The sequence below is a fragment of the Magallana gigas genome, chromosome 7 (assembly GCF_963853765.1).
Source record: "Magallana gigas chromosome 7, xbMagGiga1.1, whole genome shotgun sequence".
Taxonomy (NCBI): domain Eukaryota; kingdom Metazoa; phylum Mollusca; class Bivalvia; order Ostreida; family Ostreidae; genus Magallana; species Magallana gigas.
In genome coordinates, this window is record NC_088859.1 from 17,421,199 (window position 1) to 17,443,704 (window position 22,506).

Below are 22,506 nucleotides of genomic sequence, written 5' to 3' on the forward strand. Positions count from 1 at the left end.
CTTTTTAAACAGCTCCCATAGTCCTGACACATTATTATTATGAGAATAAAAGCATTATCGCTGTTCTTAAAAAACTATTGCAACGGAAAATCATCTTTGTTTGTAGACATTTGTTGTTTTTAATAAAGATAAAAATAATGGGTGGGCCTTGGTACAATAGAGCGACATGCCTGTCAATACATTGATTTGAATTATAGCTCTTTAACATATGTGACAACATTTTTCAGTTAAGTTTATTCTTCAATCAAGTGAGCAAGGATATGAAACGTCATACGAAATAAATTCATGCCTGGTAAGTGACAATTGTTTATAATGGAGAAGGCCAATCTTTTAATTTGAGGAATTAAGCGCATTTATTCTGGTGCATTGAGGTACACTTTTCTTCTTTCACATAGGATTTTTAAAAATAAAATACAATAACTAGTAAATAGTAGAGGGAGAAAATGTACCTTTATGCTCTCATGTATTTAAATCTTTTTATAAAGTGATGGGGGGGGGGGGGGGGGCTAAAATAAAGGGAACTGGAAGTTAACTGTGAACACCAACTGAAAATTTAGTTATTTATATTGCATATAATCTTATTTTGGTAAAAATGGTATTCCATAAAGGTAAATATGTCAAAGATTAAGTATATGCTAAAATAAGTGTAAAATTCGGATATTCATTTTTGGTTTATCTACCGAGGGGCCACATGGCACAATATCCTTTGAATAACCATATAAAGCCAGTGTTGCTCAGGTGAGCGATGTGGCCCATTGGGCCTCATGTCTTATAATAGTACGTTCCGGTTTATTGTACGGCTGTTTTTTTTAACATCTTTGCACGAAAACTTGGCTTTAAGTTTCAACCAAATTCCTTTTTGTAGTATCATTTGTTATTATTCAAAGTTATACCCTGCTGTCTTCTTCTGCACTGCCGACGGAGGACGAGAATATTTGTTAGATTTGCCGATGCACCGTACATTGTCACAAAGGGTAACGTTTGTTCTTTTCTTATCTTATTAAAATGATGAGTAAAAAAGCACGAACTAATGGATGCCTATTTTATTTAAAGCTGAAGATAATTTTTCAACTTTATTGTTTAACTGTTATGCATGTGTAGGCGGATCATCCGTCAGCTTTCCGAAGAGAAAGTGTGGTTAATACAATTGCCTTTAAACAAATTAACTAAATAACATTTTAATAAGGTAAAAATGGTTTGCATTCATTGATTTCATTTCGTTTCAAATTCAAATAAGATTTGTAAAATTGATTTTATTACTCGGAATATAATTTTCCATTTGCACTGAAATTATTTCAATAATGTGAATCCTACATACTACAATTGAAACAACGACTACGGCTTTTAACTTTAATGTAATAGAAGATGGAATATAAGAAGATGGAAAGAGAAGATATGCCCCGTACAAACGATCTCCGATGAACAGACGGACGGACAGACGCGTACGGACTGGGCGCCAGCGGAGCAGGGCACTAATAAATTGATTCAACTTGTAGTGATAAATTAAGATATTCAATTGATGGTTCAAGTGAGCTTTTCCGATCACTCGCTGTCCGTCGTCCGCCCATCTGTAAACGTTTTAAATTTTCAACTTCTTCTCTAAAACCACTGGGCCAAATTTTACCAAATTTGGTACAAAGCATCCTTATGGAAAGGGGATTATAAATTATTAAAAAAAGGGCGCAGCCCTTTTTAAAAGGAAGATAATTGCGAAACAGTGATAAAGGAGGTGTATCTTTAAAAATCTTCTTCTCAAGAACCATATTGACATATTACGGTATTTATTTTGTCAAAACTATACCTTAAGAAATTGTAATGCTGCACGTAGCCCGAAAGCAATACAGTGTTGTCAGATAAACAATAAAATAATGGCGTAAAGTCTTTCATCAATTATAGCTCCCTTTACTAAGGAATGAATTGTACATGAATTATGTTACAGAAACAAAATTGTTCAACAGAATTATTTATTTACCCTTGAATTTTAAAAAAAATCTAATTTGTTACATGATTAGAAATGCTGAGGGGAAAGAAGTCCAAAGGTTTAATCCATAATCTCTCAACTAACGAGAAATATTTTGAGAAGCAATATAGAAGATCATTAGGACTTTAAAACTGTGCCGGATATTTATGCTAGTGCCAAGGTGGCATTTTTGCACTCGTTTAAGATACAATTTCGGAAAAATCCTTTTATGATACCTAATGATAGACCATTGTCTAGAGAGTATGAAAGAACATTGCTTAAAGAGTTTACAACCACCTTTGTTATCATTGTATTTCACCTGTCAGGTGAGATATTTTCATATAAATTCTTACAGGAAAATCATTTTTCCCATAGAAAAAACATAGGAATTTCAATTCAGATAGGATTTGAATCCTATAGGAAATCTAACTACCTGTTTAAATTAAATTTCTAAAGGAAATACCATTCTTCTAAAGAAAATATAATTCCTGTAGAATTTTTATATCTGGAGGATTGCAAATATTTCCTATGAGAATGATCATTTTTCTATGGGGTATTAATTTTTAAAGGTAAATATTTCACCTGTCAAGTAAAACACTAAAAACAAAAGGGGTTATATATGGCATATTTGCATTTTTCGATATATACAGCTTAGATGGGTGCAAAAATGCCACCAAGGCACTGGCATAGTTACCCGGTAAAGTGTGTTTTACTCTATACAGATTATGTTTCGCTGTCAAATGCATGTATAAAGTAAAGGTAATACCACCTTCGAAAATTAGGACGGAAGACCTCCTTGTGCTCGCAACGAGATCTTGTCTAGTTAAAAAATGATGCCTATTTCACGTCGAAACTGTTAAATACTTTTCATCTCTCTCTCTCTCTCTCTCTCTCTCTCTCTCTCTCTCTCTCTCTCTCTCTCTCTCTCTGGGGCTTCTACTACAACAACTACTACTACTCTGATAATAATTATGACTAAAAATTGAAGTTTACTAAAGATCAGGTGTAAATCTAAACATTTAAATGTATTTCGGTTGTATATACGGCTTTTGAAGGTTTGTTCTCGATAAAATGATATATTTCTGCATGTTCATTGGCCTAGATATTCTTCATGACTGACCTGCCCCTAAAAAACTTTCTGATAGACTGATAATACTTTATATACTTAATAATAATTCTGATAATACTTTTCAAAGGAATAATAAATGATTTCGGTTGTTTATACTTTTGAAGGTTGCGATCATTGCAGGAATAATACATGAAACGTTGGCACGGAGTATGTATTCATTCTGAAAGATCTTTTGCAAATTACAAAAGAATTGACCTGTAGGTAAGGTGGCTTTCGAAAACAAAAAAACCACTTTTAAAAATTTTTTTTTGTTATTTTCTACCGTACTTTTTTCTGAATTTTTCGAATTTGCATTTTGAACTTACCATACTACAATTTTATTATTAATTTTAAAGTTGGCCCACAAAGCATTTTTTTCAATAAAATGGTATATTTGTACATGGTCTTTGGTTTAGATATCCTTCATGACCAACCTGTCCCTAAAAAAAATTAAAATATTCTAATAGGTTTAGTTCAAACGAATAAATAAGATAGAATTTATTTAGGGGCACCCCGGCCCTGAGGTCGAATTTTGCAAAAAACCAACAAAAATTTCGGAAATTGATTTATTCGTTAATGGTCTATATTTACATTATAGAGTGTATGTTCTGGATAGCTCAGTATGTTAAACTGCTAGCTATGTTACACGTGATGTTTTTATGTCCTGGTTCGATTCCATCTGTGGTAATACTTTTTCCTTTTTAAAATTAACAACATTTATAAACATCGTTTTATTATCCCCTCTCGCAACTTGTAGCGATGGGGATATACAATGTAGCATCGCTGCTGTGCGTGTGTGTGTATGTATCTGTGTCCATTTCAGCCTTTTTAGCAAGATTCAAAGAAAACCCTCGCATGCATGTTTATCAAACTTCGTATACTTCATAAGCATGGTTAAAGGACAAATCCTATTCATTTTCAAGGAATTTTGTTCTATATCTTTGAAAATATCGTTAAAAATTAAAACACTTAGAAATTTTCTGTACGACTTCCGGTTCGTGAAAGTAAACATTTCAAATCAACAACTTTATATTTTGTTGGATGTAGACCCTATAAAGGTAAGAAGCAAACATTTTTGAGAAATGGGGAGTTGTAAGGATGCCCAAAGTGAAAAATTGAAACAAGAAGGAGATTAAGTTCACCCTAATATAATCAAAACAAGCAGCCGTCTGAGCCAGATTTCGGGCTTTTTTTTAACGAATTACTTAGAGAAGAACAGGTTTATAATTCAAAAGAGACTTTGACGAATATCGTCAACTTGATTAACCAGGAACTTATTTTATGTAAATCACTGTAGATACGTTACTCTTTTTAAAATATTGGGGTTAAAATTACGACATCATAGTGTTTCCAAGTCCTTGTGGTCAATCTCAAGTGAGATATTAACCCCTGAAATGAGCCAGAACCCCTGGGAGCCACTTGGTGGTACCCCTACAGCCCAAATTTGAGACCGGGAAATAATAGCCCCATAGGTCCCCTACACTGCCCTGGTATCCGTTTGATGCACACTTCAAAGATAAAAAAAGATAATGGCCCGCCTTTTACCCCTATATCATTGTGAAATGCTAAAATATGACAAAGTTCAGGTGAGCTAAACCGACCCATTGTTGTATTCTTCGAAGGTTCACGTCAAAACATGGTTGAGTCAAAATAATCCTAATTTCACCACATGATTTTCTCTGTTTTTGACTGCGACATATGATAATCTTTTTATGAGAATAAAATCACAATGCTGTGTGTTCTATTGTCTCATATTCGTAATAATACGATGTCTGTTTAATTTTCGATTGATGTTGTTTCTGGGGGAGTGAAGCAACCAGAGCATAAATTTTTAAACACGCACATTTTTAGCTTCGATGTAAACAAATAATCTTGCCCAACTGGATTGGCTTGGGGTTTTTATTGTATTTGTATCGTTTTATGCCTTTTAATTTACTTTAATTTATCATGTCTTTTATATCATAATACGTTTGTATATCACCTTATACGATGCATATAGTTTTTTCTATTTGTATCAATAAGACTACACTTACTAGGATAACATTATTTTCATGACTGATGTTATGACCCGTATAAACGTATTTCATTTCTATCCAACAAAGACGCATTTTTAACTCTTATCCAGGCGAGCTTTACTGCTTCGGAAGTTGTCAATGCTCGTACAAATTATTGAGCATTAACCATTTTGATATTAATTAAAATATGTCGATAATTAAGTAAAATATAATTTTCTGTTCGTGTACTCTCAGTACTTTGATGAATTTCCTTATTGGCTGCTAGCTTCTACGGGCTTAGTTGCTGCTGTTAGTGGATGCTAGCTTCAGCCTGGTCGAAACTCCAATCTAGATAGAGAAAGGATAACTCAAGTATTTTCTCCCATCCTTCTATTTTGTTCCGCCATAATTTGTTCGTACGTTGGATAAACAAGGGGGAAATGATATATAATAAAATATTATATAATATATAATGATATATATAAATGATATATAATTTTACTTGACCAGAGATCAGGTGTTTGATAGTGTGTCTAGGATCCTTGTGGTTGATTCATGGTACAGGCATCCTGATTGTTACTCGCATCTACAACATGTACTCTAGCCATTTAGTCAATACCAATAAAATGTGCGTATATGAAGAGGTGTGTTAAAGTCGTAAGTATTTGTAATTTGTGTTAGATATGTGGATAAACCCTTAATGTATTCATATTTAAAGGTTATTTGAGAATTATTTTATTATAGCTAAGACCGTTCATCATTTTGTCAATAACTTAGTGTTGTGTGTTTGAAATGAAGAACAACCCTGTACACACATTGCGTTTATATGAAAGGAAAACCAGAACTACCAACAGTAAGGGACCTGTAGTGTTGAAAGGAAGTCGAATTATCCAAACTCTCTCTCTCTCTCTCTCTCTCTCTCTCTCTCTCTCTCTCTCTCAAACTGACTTGCTTTTTTTTGGTAACAACGTATATATTTAGTGAAGCTATGTTACAAGTGAATTACTGTTATGATTTTCTATTGATTTTCGTTAGAATAGATACCAGATGGCATTCTGAAACACCAATTCGGGACGTTGCCTCTCGTTTCAAAATGACATCGGCTATCTTAAGCAAATCAATGGAAAAGCATTCTGTAACTATGATTATTTGGTATTTTCCCTTTGCACGAAAAGTCGGCGTTATGTTTCAATCAAATTCCATTTGGTAGTTTCCTTTGTAAGTATTCAGTGCAATAACCTTACTGTCTTTTTCTACATTACCAACGAAGGACGTGATTTTTTCCCCAATGTGTTGCTGATGCACGGTACATTGTACAAATAACAAAGTATGTTCTTTTGTTTGATGAAAAAGTACAAGCTTTGCATATCTGATTAAGCACTGAAGTTGATTTTCCAACTGTTTTTTTTACTGTGATGCGCATTACACCATTGTTTTTCGACTTTAAATTTGAATGATAATTTGACATTATAACAATCAAAAATATTAAGCACCATTGATTTTATTTCGCATCATATTCAAAAAAGATTCATTGAACTCGTGTTCTACATAAATCGCACTGGCGTCGGAAGCAAATTGAAAGTGGGGGGGGGGGGGGGGGGGGGGGGGGGCTAGACTAATCCTCAGAAATCTTAACAAGCAAAAAAAAACAACACAAGCCTAATTCCCAAAATCATGTAAATCCAAATCGGGGGGGGGGGGGGGGGGTTCATGTAGTTGCCTAATAGTTAGGACTATAGGTCTTACATTGCAAAAAAGTGCCCCCCCCCCCCCCCCGGCCGGTTCCGACGACTATGAATCGACGATGAAATTCGAACTCTTATGCTAAAGTACAACTATTCAATATTCATGCATTTGTTTCGATCGATCCAAACTATTATGCCACAAAACAAAACGCAGAGAAATCTTGTGAACCCTATATACCGCAAACGAAACACCAACGAAGGCGATTTTACTTTGACGTAAACAAAAAATACCAGTGTTTTTTAGCTCACCTGAACCGAAGGTTCAAGTGAGCTTTTCTGATCACCCGTTGTCCGTCGTCCGTCCGTCCGTCCGTCCGTCTGTCTGTCCGTCCGTCTGTAAACTTTTCACATTTTTGACTTCTTCTCAAAAACCTCTAGGCCAAATTTAACCAAACTTGGTACAAAGCATCCTTATAGAAAGGGAATTCTAAATTGTTAAAATAAAGGGTTCAACCCTTTTTAAAGGGGAGATAATTACGAAACAGTGAAAATAGGGTGCATGTCTTTAAAAATCTTCTTCTCAAGAACCACTGCACCAGAAATGCCAATTTTTACAAAAAAGCATGTATATATAGTTAAGATTCTAAATTGTAAAAATCGTAACCCCCGGACCAAAACTGGGGCCCCAGGCGGGGTTCATAATTTAACATGGAAATACATTAGAAAAATGTTTTAAAATCTTCTTCTCAAGAACCACTGCACCAGAAATGCCAATATTTACACAAAAGCTTGTATATATAGTGAAGATTCTAAATTGCAAAAATCGTGACCCCCGGACCAAAACTGGGGCCCCAGGCGGGGTTCAAATTTTAACATGGAAATACATTGGAAAAATGCTTAAAAATCTTCTTCTCAAGAACCACTGCACCAGAAATGCCAATATTTACACAAAAGCTTGTATATATAGTGAATATTCTAAATTGTAAAAATCGTGACCCCTGGACCAAAACTGGGGCCCCAGGCGGGGTTCAAAATTTAACATGGAAATACATTGGAAAAATGTTTAAAAATCTTCTCAAGAACCACTGCACCAGAAATGCCAATATTTACACAAAAGCTTGAATATATAGTGAAGATTCTAAATTGCAAAAATCGTGACCCCCGGACCAAAACTGGGGCCCCAGGCGGGGTTCAAATTTAACATGGAAATACATTGGAAAAATGCTTAAAAATCTTCTTCTCAAGAACCACTGCACCAGAAATGCCAATATTTACACAATAGCTTGTATTTATAGTGAAGATTCTAAATTGTAAAAATCGTGACCCCCGGACCAAAACTGGGGCCCCAGGCGGGGTTCAAAATTTAACATGGAAATACATTGGAAAAATGTTTAAAAATCTTCTTCTCAAGAACCACTGCACCAGAAATGCCAATATTTACACAAAAGCTTGTATATATAGTGAATATTCTAAATTGTAAAAATCGTGACCCCCGGACCAAAACTGGGGCCCCAGGCGGGGTTCAAAATTTAACATGGAAATACATTGGAAAAATGCTTAAAAATCTTCTTCTCAAGAACCACTGCACCAGAAATGCCAATATTTACACAAAAGCTTGTATATATAGTGAAGATTCTAAATTGTAAAAATCATGACCCCCGGACCAAAACTGGGGCCCCAGGCGGGGTTCAAAATTTAACATGGAAATACATTGGAAAAATGCTTAAAAATCTTCTTCTCAAGAACCACTGCACCAGAAATGCCAATATTTACACAAAAGCTTGTATATATAGTGAAGATTCTAAATTGTAAAAATCATGACCCCCGGACCAAAACTGGGGCCCCAGGCGGGGTTCAAAATTTATCATGGAAATACATTGGAAAAATCTTTAAAAATCTTCTTCTCAAGAACCACTGCACCAGAAATGCCAATATTTACACAAAAGCTTGTATATATAGTGAAGATTCTAAATTGTAAAAATCACGACCCCCGTACTAAATCTGGGGCTCCAAACGGGGTTCAAAGATTAACATAGAAATAAATATGATAAATGTTTTAAAATCTTCTTCTCAAGAACCACTGCACCAGAAATGCCAATATTTATACATAAGCTTGTATGCATAGTGAAGATTCTAAATTGTTAAAATTGTGACCCTCTGGCAAAAACTGGGCCCCAAAGCGGGGTTCAAAGTTTAACATATATAAGAAAAATGTTTAAAAATCTTCTTCTCAAGAACTACATTGTAACAGTTTGGGATATTGCTATGTATACATCCTTGGCAATTGTAGATTCTAAAGTGTTAAAATCATGACCCCCGGACTAATACTGGGGCATCAAGAGGGGTTCAAAGTTTAACATAGAAATATATAGGAAACATGTTTTTAAAAAATCTTTTCCGAGAACTACAATGTCATTTTTTGTAAGATTACTTTACTTGGATCCTCAAATAATGAAAAATTTAAATTATAGAAGCGATCTAATACTGGGGCTCCAGGAGAAGGGGTTCAATGTTTCACATAAAACGATAGGAGGGAACATGTTTAAAAATCTAATGGAGGAGAACTACAATGCTTCAATTTGTGAGATTACTATGCAAGCATTCTCAAATTGTAAAGTTTATAAATTGTGGAAGCCGTGACCCCCCAGACTAATATTGGGGCCCAAGAAGGGGTTCAAAATTAACATAGAAATATATAGGGAACATGTTTAAAAATCTTCTTCTCAAGAACTACATTGCAACAGTTTGTGAGATGCAAGCATCATTGGCTATTGTAGATTCTAAATTGGTAAAACCGTGACCCCCGAACTAATACTGGGGCCCCAAGACCCCCAGACCAATACTGATGCCTCAAGTGGGGTTCAAAGTTTAACATAGAAATATATATCGAAAATGTTTAAAAATTTTCTTCTTGAGAACTACAATGCTACAGTTTGTGAGATTACAATGCAAGGGTCCTCAACTAGTGTAGTTGTTAAAGCCAACCATAAACCCCGGACCAATACTGGGGCCCCAGAAAGGGGTTCAAAGTTTAAAATAAAAATAACATATGCTAGGAAATAGAATGCTAGGAAATAGAATGTTACAAGGAACTGTTGTTCAGGTGAGCGATGTGGCCCATGGGCCTCTTGTTTTAAATAAAGTTACCCATTCATTAAGTTGATGGATACAAAGATACAAAAGGTACTAATGCATCCTTGTATACACTTGTACAGCCGGACATCTTAAGATACATCATGAATCTCTCGACAGTCGTTTACTTTAAATTATTCCTTCTTTTAGTAAATGACACACAGACTGCGAGGCGCGGGGATCAAAAAGATGCGGATGAAATTAACAATCTTAAAATTTCATCATTGAAATGAAAGGAAACAAATGCTTCGTTTTGTTCAATTTTTTCCCCTTAAAATGTAATCAGTACGAATGTTGCAGAACATTCACAATAACAAGAACTTTATTTCTATTCTAAAAACAACTCAGTATTGTCACTGATCGTTTTTCTTACACGATCTAGGTCATGCGACGGATGTTCCGTATAACCACAACGGAAGTTCACTTGTGCTCGATAAGAAGCTACCGATTGACATGACATGCAGACGACATTTTTCGTTGGATATTAAATTAACATCTATTATTCAATATATCTATTTTATATAAAAACACACAGTGCAGATGTCTGGGAGGTTCTTGTAACCACCCCATAGCGCTCTTCGAAATATATGAGGTAATATAAATTGTTTTACTGGAATTAAGACATGAAATTGACATGGTTTTAATAACTTTTCACCTTGGATGTTATAGTTTGATAAGTGCGCGGCTTACATGTATTTCTGGCCTGATAATTTACTAATGACGTTCGTGGTACATGTATAATTATGTATATTGGAACACAAGGTTAGATTTTAAAAAGCTAAGAAAATCAGTGGAATATAAACTCTTTAGCAAAGAAGAATACACAATATATTGAAATGCCAGATATTTAGTTTCCAGAACAACCATAATATGATGGTGTGCATTTAGTGAATTTGGGTTAAGGGCGTGCAGTGATCTTGAACCATGTTTGTAGGTCAAAGCTGGTCATAGTAGAATTATGTACAAAATCCTTGTCCGGAGCATATCTTCTCTCCCCTTGTTCCAATATTGCTCAAACTTTACTCACAAGAGTGCCTATGGTCAAAGGATGTGCAGTGACGTTGAATGAAGTTTGAAGGTAAAGGGTCAAAGTCATATTGGATCATGCAAAAAAAATTTCAGAATATATATATACTCTCCACTTAGCCTTATTTGGCTCATACTTTACACAAACAGAGCTTTTAAGTAAAAGGTGTGCAGTGACCTTGAACCAAGATTGAAGGTCATATGTGTAGGTCATAGCAGAATTAAATGAAAAATCCTTTTCCGGAGGATATTTTTTCTGACTATGGTCCAATCTGGCTAAAACTTCACTTGCAGAGTGCCTACGATCAAAGGGTGAGCAATGACGTTAAATAATGTTTGTAGGTCAAGTGTCAAGGTCATATTAGATCTTGCAAAATTCTTTTTTCAGAGCATATATGTAAGGGGTAATGAGATTGAATTAAAAGTTTTATGCCAGCTTGAAAATTTCTATGTTTTAGGTCAAGGTCAAAGCAAAATTATCTGAAATGCTTTTCATCCTATTGTCCATGGCCATTATTTATGCGTGGCCCTTTCAGATAGTCTCCATCTCAATGTTGTCTAGTTATTATTTATTTATTTTCATAAAGTAATCTAAAGCAATTGTGCATGCTGTCTTAAATTGTTATTTTTGCAAAATTTACCCTCTGAATTTCATTGTCGCAATCCCCTGCCAATATATATCTTCTCTAAACTCACTAAGTGAGTCAGGGATATATGTAGGCGGACTCTGGACCTTCCCTAGAGCGCAGCTTGGCCTAGAAACAAACGAGTTTCATTTTGTTTCGAATTTATTTAAGCAGGGGCCGTATAATTCCTTACCAGAATTGCAATTTACGGAAGCGCATATGAAGTTTCATCCTAATTTGATAGAACAGGCTGACTAATAATGGCCGTGACGTGTCGTCTCTTCGATCTCGGCAATCACTGTCGAAGAAAATAGTTAAAATTGTGCTTTAAAGGGACTTGGACACGATTTAAGATATTTTTTCCCTTTTTTATGTATAAAATGGTTTACTTGCTCATTTTGAATGATTGGCGAAAATTTGAATGTTGGAAGTCAAGTTATAAGAGAGATACAGCGGTAAGAAATTATTGTAATGTAAACAAAGCTTGAGTCTTATATTTGTTTACAACTAATACAAATAATGTAAACTATGGAAGTGCCATTTCTTTGACCAAATGACTCGTGGCAAACAAGTTAAACTGCTTCAATGTGTTCATAGATTATATGATAAAGAGAAACAAGCAACATGTCTTTGAGACTTTTACCAATAAAATACATATGTAAAACATAACAAAGCTCGAGCTTTGTTTACAAAACAAAGATTTTGAAACTCTGTATCTTGCTTATAACTCAATAGTTGACTTTCAAATTTTGACAAAGCATTAAAAGTACTTATGATAACCATTCTAAACATTAAAATTGGAAAAATAAAATTTTGAGCTCAAATCGTGTCCAAGTCCCTTTAAACTGTGATACATGTTTAATTGCCTGTATAGTTACTCATATATAGTTAAGTTTAAAGTAGTGAAATCAATATTGCAGAAATTCTGTCGTTTTCTTTACATGAATCACTCCTGAACAATTTTCATAGTATTTACAGTTTAAAATCAATTTATTACATGTGTTAAGACATTGATGACCTCTTGCGAGTATTTGGTAATAAATGCCTTCTTTTAATTGTATTTATGTTACTCTTTCAAATCAATTTAAGCTTATTTATGAACAAGAGAAAAAAAGGATATATAACAAAAGCTGTTATAAACAAAAGTCCTTTGTTACTACAAGTTAGTTCCTGTTTATAGTAAAGCTGACATCACTCATTATTACTCTTGCTCGAAAGGTCGCAGTATTATTATCTAAATAGTTTTTCCGGTGTGCATTCGAAGCAGTACTGTGGGTGTCAAAAAGGAGATATTTGCTGTTTTCCTGTAAAATTCCGACAAAAAACACAAAATTAAAGTTTCTTGTGATTGCCGGTGCACTATACGCTAACGTTGTCATAAAGGGTAACGTATATTTTTTGTCTTTCTTTCGACCTTTTGTCTTAAAAAAAAAAGATTCACAATAATTTTCACAATAAGTATTTCTGTAATTATAAATCATGATATAAATAATCGAACTTGTAAAAAAAGGTTTCGACTACAAACCAAGAAATTTACATTAAAAATTTTGCATCTCATTGAGAACAGCTTTGCAGACTTCTTTCAGCATTGGCCAAAATGGCGCTTAGTTTCCAGAGAGAGAGAGAGAGAGAGAGAGAGAGAGAGAGAGAGAGAGAGAGAGAGAGAGAGCGTTGTTTGTCAAGCACATATGGTTCGTTGTGGATTCGGTTCTAAAGTATACGTTATATTGCTTATAATTGACTTACAACAATTTATGAGTACTACTTCGTGTATGAAGGAGGCACTACATCATTAAATAAAGACCGGAGAACAGTTCACAAGTGTTATGTGTAACTTCCGTTGTCGTATAATTTAAGGTCCGCCCCGTAAAATGGTCCGGCCGGATCCTTAATGTTTACATTTAAGGTCCGGCTTTCCCCTATAAGAAAAGGTCCTACCCGTAGTCATTTATTAAAGTTAAATGAATGAATTATTCTCTTTTGCTAATGTACTTGTGTCTTAAAGATGTCTTTGATTACATAATCCAGTCGGCCATTTGCGTATGGTTTATGTATGACCGTATTATTTTAATAAATTACTTTGTGGAATATCAAATATTGATAGCGGGTTAGATTTTGACCAATTGTTTAAGAATCTGAAAAAAGAAAACCAGGAGTATTTTGTCGATAATTTGCACACACCATGTAGTCCCTTTGTTTTTAAATCTCTTCCGGTGTGTATAATGTATTAGCAGAGGGTTTCACAACAGGTGAACACGGGTAAAAGAAGCCATGCATGCATTCACACCTGTGCTAATCAGAATACACCACTGAGCTAAAAAAGAAAAAAAATGTATCCGCTGTATAGTGTTCTTCGCAACTAAGATTGTCTTTTTAGCTTGTGCTGTGTTTAATTCATAGATATCTAGGTAAATTTTATCACTAGTTTAAGATAAATAATAAAAGGTCGCGATGTTCTTTCAATATATGGGTAGGACCCAAGAAAAGGTCTGCCTGTTGAAATGCTGGATGCAGATAATTGATACTAATATTAATACTTGGTTTGATATACCCCGATATACCCCGATGATCTTATAAAATATCGCTAAAGAAAAGGTCCGCTCGTTGAAAAAAAAATCAACATGTCAGTACATGTAATTAAACAAGGAATTAAGTACTAGTAGGTAAATACATATTAATAATGTATGGATGTTTATCGATAACTATTTTTTATTCAGAGGGTAGGACACAATATCATAGTACAAGAAAAAGTCCGCCCCATTGAAATGCTATATGCGAAAAAAATTCACAGTATGTTGACCCGATGATCTTTTATTTCAGAGGTAGGACCCAGTATTATAGTTCAAGAATAGGTCAGCCTCATTAAAAGAACTGCATAGTCATACATGGCATAGACATCGGAACCGGGGAGGGGGGGGGGGGCTCCACATTTTTTGCAAAGTTAGACCTAACCATTAGGCACATAGCATCAGGGAAAGGCCACCCCCAACGCCCTACTTTTTAATATTGATTCTTGTAGTGATATTTTTCACTTGATCTTCTTACTGTTGGAGTGGACATAAAAGTGACTTTAGCATAGGTTTTTTTTTTAATTTATTCAGATTAAAGTTACACATTATTTATAATAGTATTTAAATAATTGATTTTCATCGTAAGATATTCCAATTAAAGGAATGAGACCCGGTACATAAATATATACATGTATTGTGTCACTAAAAAGACCGGAAACTTAATGTAATGTTAAGAAAGAGAAGTTGCTGTAGTAAAACAAATTTATAATTGAGTTTATCCGACGACTTTTTAAAAATGTGACAAAGGCCTGAAATCCAATATAATCTTAAAATATTACGGTCGGTTTGTCCTATTTGTCTGACGGTATTGATTTTCATCTAATGGCCTTCTTATTCTTTTTGGGGCGAGGGGCCAAGAAATGCACTTCATAATGTTTATATGATACTTATGAGAAAAAAAACCTAATACTATATGTGCGTGTAGCAGGCAGGAATTTAAAATAAAATTTTACCGGACGGAGTGTCAACATTTGCCCTTTACACACAACTATTTTCTTTTTAAGGAACAGAATCCCCTTAAATTCTTTTAAGATACAAACTGCTAAGACATCCGAAGGAATGTGGCTCTTTACTAATTTACAGGACTGTGTTTAATTTCTTATAATTTTGTAATGGGTCACGTTTTTAAGCGTGTATCGTATTGGAAAGATGTGCAAAAAGAGGACGTATAAAATATCCATTGTTAAAACACATGATCATTTCAAAAAGTCAAACACCTGAATTCGAAGGTGTGAACCCTTCACACCTGCAGGGTGGTGTGTGTGTGTATATAACACCTAACTGAAGCCATTGTTTTATTAATGACACCAATCAGTTTCATTTCCTGTTTTTATAAGATCGACTGGCAAAATTAATGTTGAAATAAAAAAAAACCCACCAGTTTTAAACTGTTTATGTGTGTCCTAACTACATGTACATGTAAAATAATGTATTTTCATTTACACTGTGTGATGGATGTTTACCAATTCACCTCGGGTAAGTGCTCCTTTTAAAGAGTTACAAAATGATGCCACTTATTTTATAACAAAATACTCGAAATTGAGAAAAAAAATACAAATTAAAAATATACCCGGACCTTTTATGTTAGGCGGACCTTTTCTTATACGGGCCGGACCTTTTTAGTGCAAAGGCGGACCTTAAATGTTAACATTTATGGTCCGCCCCGGACCATTTTACAGGGCGGACCTTAAATTATACGACACCGTATGCGCTAAGTGTTATTCTGTTAATCACGCTCTTTGTTTGTTGTGTACATTACCAACATATGAAACAAGCTACTTTTTTTGGTTGGTCTGATAATTTTTAAAAAACCTCATCGATTATTACATTAGGGGCCTTTTAAATCCGTTTAAACAGATAACTCTTCGTACATGTACCTATAATTAAAGAAAGGGATCAAACTCCGAACCAGGAAATACACTTCCCACTCGCATTAAACGCCAAAACAATTTTAAAATCTGTTCGAGAGACATAACCTGCAGATCTCCTTTTATAAAGTAATGTCTTATCTCTATGCATGCCTAATTTCAAGGAACGTTTTTTTGAAATAGTAGAGTTTAATTCTCTTGTTTCATTGGGGTTTTTTTTCACTCTAAAAATCACCTGTCCAAAGCAGCAGATGAGTTCTCACCTCCAACGACAGATCCTTTTTGGCTAATGAGAGGGGTTATGGTTGAGGTTGATCTTTTTAATTTAAATTTCACATCAAACATGTGCTACTTGTATATCAATACATTAATGAATAATTTATCTCTGTGGTTACAATATTCAACAATATATAGTGGTTTAAAAACTGAAATATTTTGAAATCAACCAAATCTCTAAAGCTGATAGTCTCGCCTTAATTAAAGCTATAGTGTATTGGATTGAAGAACAATAATTGTTGGTACTTGTCCATGCAACAAAGGTACACTATGACATACATGTATGTGTGATGCAAAAGTGTATCAAATTTATGTAGATTGTCAATTTTCGCCACTTTCTTAACTTCTCAATTGTCACAGTAGGGATGGGGTAAATGTTATAAGCGCTAATGGAATACCAATTTTCTGATCACAAGTAATCGTTATTAAAACGATTACTCTGAAAAAAAAATCCTTCAACTTTCTAGTGGCAGGTATTTGAAATAATTTTGATTTTGAAATGTACAGTTTTATAGGCTAAGTGTACATGTATATATACATGTATATATAGACTTAGTAAAGGTTGAAATTTTAAAACACCAAGACTTGAAAATTCTCTCTCTCTGATATTAAATATTCAATCAAGATTTATGAAGACCTAAATAAGAAGGACATCTTGCTAAATTGTCATAATCACTTATTATGTCCTTATTGAACATATCATATGAAGCATACTACACAATTATCTGAGAGAGAGAGAGAGAGAGAGAGAGAGAGAGAGAGAGTTATAAAAATAAAATTTGAAAATGCTCAAAGAATTTCTTTTTCCTTATATAAATACAAAATATCAATATGTATTGTAATAAAAAAAGTATTAGCATATACATATAATGTTAAAATGTCAAAAAAATATCTCAGTATTATGATAAAGTGTCATATAAGCATGGTAAGGAAGGAGTCTTCTCTTCATAAAACATACATCTTATAATTAGAAACCTATCAATCAAATCAGTTTAATCAAATTTGACATCCTTGTTTTTGCACAAAGGTCAGGTCAAGGTCACTACCTTTTTCCTCAACTTAAAGGATGGTAAAATTAAACTTAGTTCTTCGCAGTTATGTAGACATCTGTTTAAGAAATGAAGATTCTATTCTCCAATGAAAGATAGAATATCAGAATTTCTATCAGCATGTACTACTTAAGTGGAATAAATATTCAAACTAAAATTGATATTGCTTAGCCCGCATTTTTTTTTTTTTAAATTTCCTAAATTTTGAAGAAATTTGGATATTTTTTTATGCTTCCAATATTAAAATATTTCGGATTTTTGTATATTGAAGACATTATATAAAGATATTAATTGACAGAAAAGCTCTTATATTGACATAAAATAAGAGAAAAACTCAATTTAATGATTTTTTCCACATAAATCAATGTATAAAATGGGCGTTTTAAAAGCTTATAAAAATGTAATTTGATAAGTAAATCATGTTTTAAAAACATATTCTAAAGCCCAATTATCCTATCATTAGTTCACATTAGTTAAAAAAATCCAACATTAATGTTATTGTTTTAAAATTTCTAAAACAGACTCAGTAATCTACAGCTATTATGAATTGCAAAACATGTGATATTTTCCTACGCCAAAATTCCGCCAAAAATATAGTCCTTGTTAGATTCTTAACATTGATTATTATTTCTATACCAAGTTGTATGATAGTGAAAAATAAGAAGAAATCTACTATTTTAATTTACTATCATATCGATTTAATGAATAATTAATCAAATTTACGTTTGACAAGTCGAAAACCAACTAAAGATACAGTTACCATTACGTCATTGAATTGATTAAAGGAAGAAGGCCTGTTTCTCTCATTTTTTGTTGTAAATTAAGTTAAGCGATATTTAAAAAATGAGCTGGCAAGCAATAATTTCTCTAATGGTATATCAAAGAATCTATATCTGTTTCAACATAAACCCTCTTCTCAAATTCTTACCAAAAAAATTATTTCATTAAAAAAAGTAACACTGACAAACATTAAATTTTTAAAACTGAAAAATAAGCATAGGGTGTGGTGTTTTTCTCTCGCACTCATATTCTAAAACTCATATTGATTTCCATAAACATTGCTAACGTATCCTTTTTTTCACATCATATTTGTTTATAAGCACGTGCACCTGAAGCCAGTTAAAACATCTTATACATTGATCTTCATTATCAGAATATAAAAATCGTTTCTGGCATAGCTCAATGTATCAGATAAGAAGTAAATTTGCCAAAAAAATGAAAATGCAGTTGCTAGACAATGCAGTTCATGTCATATTTTAATAATTCAAGTATCCCGAATTGTTCTTATGTGTAAATTATCAAACTATGTAAGTTTATGAGAAAAGAAAAATAATTGTAATCGAGAACTTGTTTATCAAGTTAGCTGAGCATGCATTGGGTTCTTTTTAAATATATCCCACTGAGCTATGCAGGTTTAAAAACAATCATTTATTGTATATAAAAGTATCAATTATTTAGAATAAACCCTGAACATTTTTTTTTCAAAGTGCGTAATATCGACTCGAAATCAATGCACTTTGAAAAAATATTTTTTTTCAAAGAGCGTTAACTTGGTCCCCAAATTAACGCACTCTGATAACATTTTTTAAAGTGCGTTATTTTTCGAGGTGTGTTGTAACACTGCTATAACAAATTAAAAAATTGAGTCGTCCCTCCGAATTTTTACAGACCGGGAGCTACAGTTTTTAAGGCTTTTGATGCGAGTGGGTATCGTTTTCCAAGTTCAGAGTTAGACTTCTTTATCAATTAATTATGGGTTCTTTTTCAGACGAGATATGGGTATTTCATACCAAATTCTAATGAAAGTTAAGTCTGCTTCCTTAGGCAAATCTGAAGCGCTTGGATCCGAGACGCTAAACAAAGTTGAATCATATATTAAGTAATGATTTTATACCCTCGCTCCGAAGGAGAAAGGGGTATACTGTTTTACCCTTGTGTGTCTGTCTGTCCGCCTGTCTGTCTGTCTGTCCGTAACAAGAATTTCTGTCGCATTTTTCTCAGCAACTATTAATTGCAGATGCTTGAAATTTTAACACAGTATTCGTGTAGGCATTACATATCGTGGGATGTAGTTTTGTACAAATCGGACGACAACATCCTCTTAAATGACGACTTTGTATATTTTAAGCCAAAATTTTCAAACAAATTTTCGTCAAAGATATCTCAGTAACTATTTATCGCAAATGCTTAAAATTTTAGCACACTATTTGTTTAGTCATGCTATATTGTGGGATATATTTTGTACCAATCGGATGCCAACTATCTGTTAAATGTTGACTTTGCTTATTTTGCATATTGACATTAGAGCGGGGGTATCACTATTAAGCAGTGGCTCACAGATATCTTTTTTTTTTTGTTTTTGAAAATTCAGTAGATAACACTCTTAAATCTTTCAATCAGTATAAAAAGAATGAAAGTAAAGAAATGAATATCCGATGCACTTACAATAGCATTTTATTCAAATTGCAAAGAAAAAGACGAGTTAATAAAACACATTTTTATTTTCTTTTTATAGATATAAGTGTAGCGTTCAACAATGAGAATAAGAAAATGTATCCGAATTAGTAAGTTTTAAAAAGTATTTTTTTAAATTCATTTCCTTTTGTTATTTACGTTTTATAATTTATTCTTTTATATTTCATTATACATCCAAATAAAACACATTGGTAATATGTTTTAGATGACAAGATTTCATTCCTTACATTATTCTGTTGAATATCAATACATTTAGTCTTTGGATTTATGATTTTCAGAGAACGTCCCACTTCTTGCAGTAGGACTGTTTGTTATTTTGACAATCTTGAAGACATTTCAACATTCGAGAAATCAACCTGGAATATATGAAAGAGAACCAAATTTAACCTATATGTATGAAAGCAAGAAGTTGGATGGTATAGCGTGTGTGAAATTCCAAGGACGCTTAGGGAACTTAATGATGGAGTACGTGTTCCTCTATGTCGTAGCAAAAATGAAACATTTGTATCCCATTGTTCCGGAAAATTCAGAATTGTTCCAAATATTTGATATAGAAAAAACAACACTATCTGCTATCAACAAATCAACGGATTCGTGTTCCAAATTACCAGAATACAAAGAAAGCTGGGGACTTTCTTACGATGAAAAGTTACTTGCAGTCCCACCAAACAAAAGCGTGAGATTTAATGGGTACTTTCAATCATGGAAGTATTGGATTAAGTATGAAGATAAAATTAGAAAACTTTTACGGTTTAAAAATCCGATTCAACAAAAGGCCCATGATCAGATGAGAACAATTATGAATAAAATGAAGTTTGAAGTCAACAAGGACAGTGTTATTGTCAGCATGCACATCAGACGGGGAGATTACGCAACCGATGGGCATTATAAGTACGGAAAGCTGACACCCAATGAAACTTATTACGCAAACGCCATGCAATATTTCAAAACAAGGCACAAAAACATATTATTTGTGGTGGGATCTAACGATATAGACTGGTCCAAAAAAGCCTTGGCCAAAGAGAAAAATGTATATTACTCGACAGGAAATTCACCGGCGGAGGACATAGCTTTGCTTTCTCTAGCTAATCATACAATAATGTCAGTCGGTACATTTGGTTGGTGGATCGGATGGATGGCGCAGGGAACTAGTTTATTCTATAAGAACATTTTCAGACCTCAATCCGATTTTGCTAAAGAATTCCGGAATAATTCTATTGATGATTTTATCTATCCCGGATGGATTCCAATGGAATAAAAGTTTGACTTGCTTCACGAATATTGTGTTAATTATCAAAGCATTTTAGCAGGTTCTGTTGGATACTTGATTCCTGTTTGTTGTCCTTATCCAAGTGAAGTTAAATACAAAATACACATCTGCACTGTGTAGCAAAGTAAATCCTGTTTAAAATGATTTTCAAATTTTTCTCCAGATACAGTTACTCCTAATTTAAACGTTGAGCCCTTTTGTACCAGGTTTATTTCATAGACTAACTAGTTATGGAGCATTGCAGTTTTCAAGATCGTTTATATTTTATTAGACACCACCATCAAACTTTGAATCCCTTGGGGCCCAAGCAATGCTCAGGGGCCACAGTCTAGACATCTGAGAATCAACAATACGTCAGTAACATGTAAATAATACATGGTACTTACATCATAACATTTGGATTCATAAGTGGCAAGTCGGTGAGTCATAACATGGAATCTAAATGTTTTCAGCTCATTTGAGCTGGAAGCTCAAGGGAGCTTTTCTGGTCACTTTTTGTCCGGCGCCCGTCCGTCTGTAAACTTTCTGAATTATGACTTAGGTAGTGTAGATTTATGTTTGTTCAAATCTTGATCCCTAGGACCATATTTGGGATACACAATATACTCAATGTTTGATGTAGGCTTACATGAATATAAACAAGTGTTTAAATTTCTCCGATCTATTTTTTTCATCCAAAAAAGTTATTTTGTCCTTTAAACTTTATAAATGAAATGAAATTAGATGAGTTTTTGAATGGTATCCATGTACCTGCATTCTACAAAGTTATTGCAATGTTGCCCACTATGGATATAATATACAAGTTCAGAAAAAAAGGCTGTGCCGGTGCACCGGGTGCTTGAACCCCTTTACCTAAATAAATATGTAGTAGATCTCTGTGGAACCACTCGGTCAAGCATTTCCTTGAATACCGGATTCTAATACCATCACTAGAAGACTGATACGTTCAATTAAAAAGCAGGTTTATGGTACGAATAAAATCAGGTTAACTTAGAGTTATAGAACTTTGCTGATTATCGAGGATCGTTAAGATTTCCTCGAGAACGGCAATGCTCAATTTGTGATTTGACTTTGAAATCATTCAGTTACAAAAAGGGCTCAATGTTAAACATAAAAATATCTTTGGTAAATTTTCAATGTTTTAAAATACAGAATATATTTGACAACCATTGTTCAGATATTTGTATAGGACTAAACAAAACTGATCTTATGGCTTTTGTTGCTCAAATGAGCGATGTGGCCCATGAGTCTCTTACTAAAAGTTGGCAATTTTCCAATATATTTCTTGCATATATTTAAATGCAATAATTCATAAATATCATGTATATTAATTTCATTCGAGGTACGTTGTAGCTAGTTGAATATTTCTCAAAAGTTTTTAATACATGTACATATACCTCTGAATAAATGTATATATCTTTACTAATTGAAAAATAAATGTAGTACAGCGACTATTTAAGTATGTTG

General features: G+C 33.6%; 1 protein-coding gene across 7 annotated transcripts; it reads left to right on the top strand.

Moving 5' to 3' along the window:
• The first annotated feature begins 847 nt into the window (after positions 1 to 847).
• LOC105327892 (galactoside alpha-(1,2)-fucosyltransferase 2) lies at positions 848 to 22,491 on the top strand. Of its 7 annotated transcripts, none has more exons than XM_066065668.1 (4): positions 848 to 974; positions 5,573 to 5,719; positions 19,810 to 19,858; positions 20,048 to 22,491. In XM_066065668.1, the coding sequence occupies exons 3-4, from the start codon at positions 19,831 to 19,833 to the stop codon at positions 21,025 to 21,027; spliced, it is 1,008 nt and encodes a 335-aa protein (XP_065921740.1). In that variant the 5' UTR covers positions 848 to 974; positions 5,573 to 5,719; positions 19,810 to 19,830; the 3' UTR covers positions 21,028 to 22,491. The 7 variants fall into 7 exon arrangements, with proteins under 7 accessions (XP_065921740.1, XP_065921741.1, XP_065921739.1 ...); XM_066065669.1 differs by having other exon boundaries at positions 5,573 to 5,690; XM_066065670.1 differs by lacking the exon at positions 5,573 to 5,719 and adding an exon at positions 3,194 to 3,290 and having other exon boundaries at positions 915 to 974.
• Positions 22,492 to 22,506: the final 15 nt, after the last annotated feature.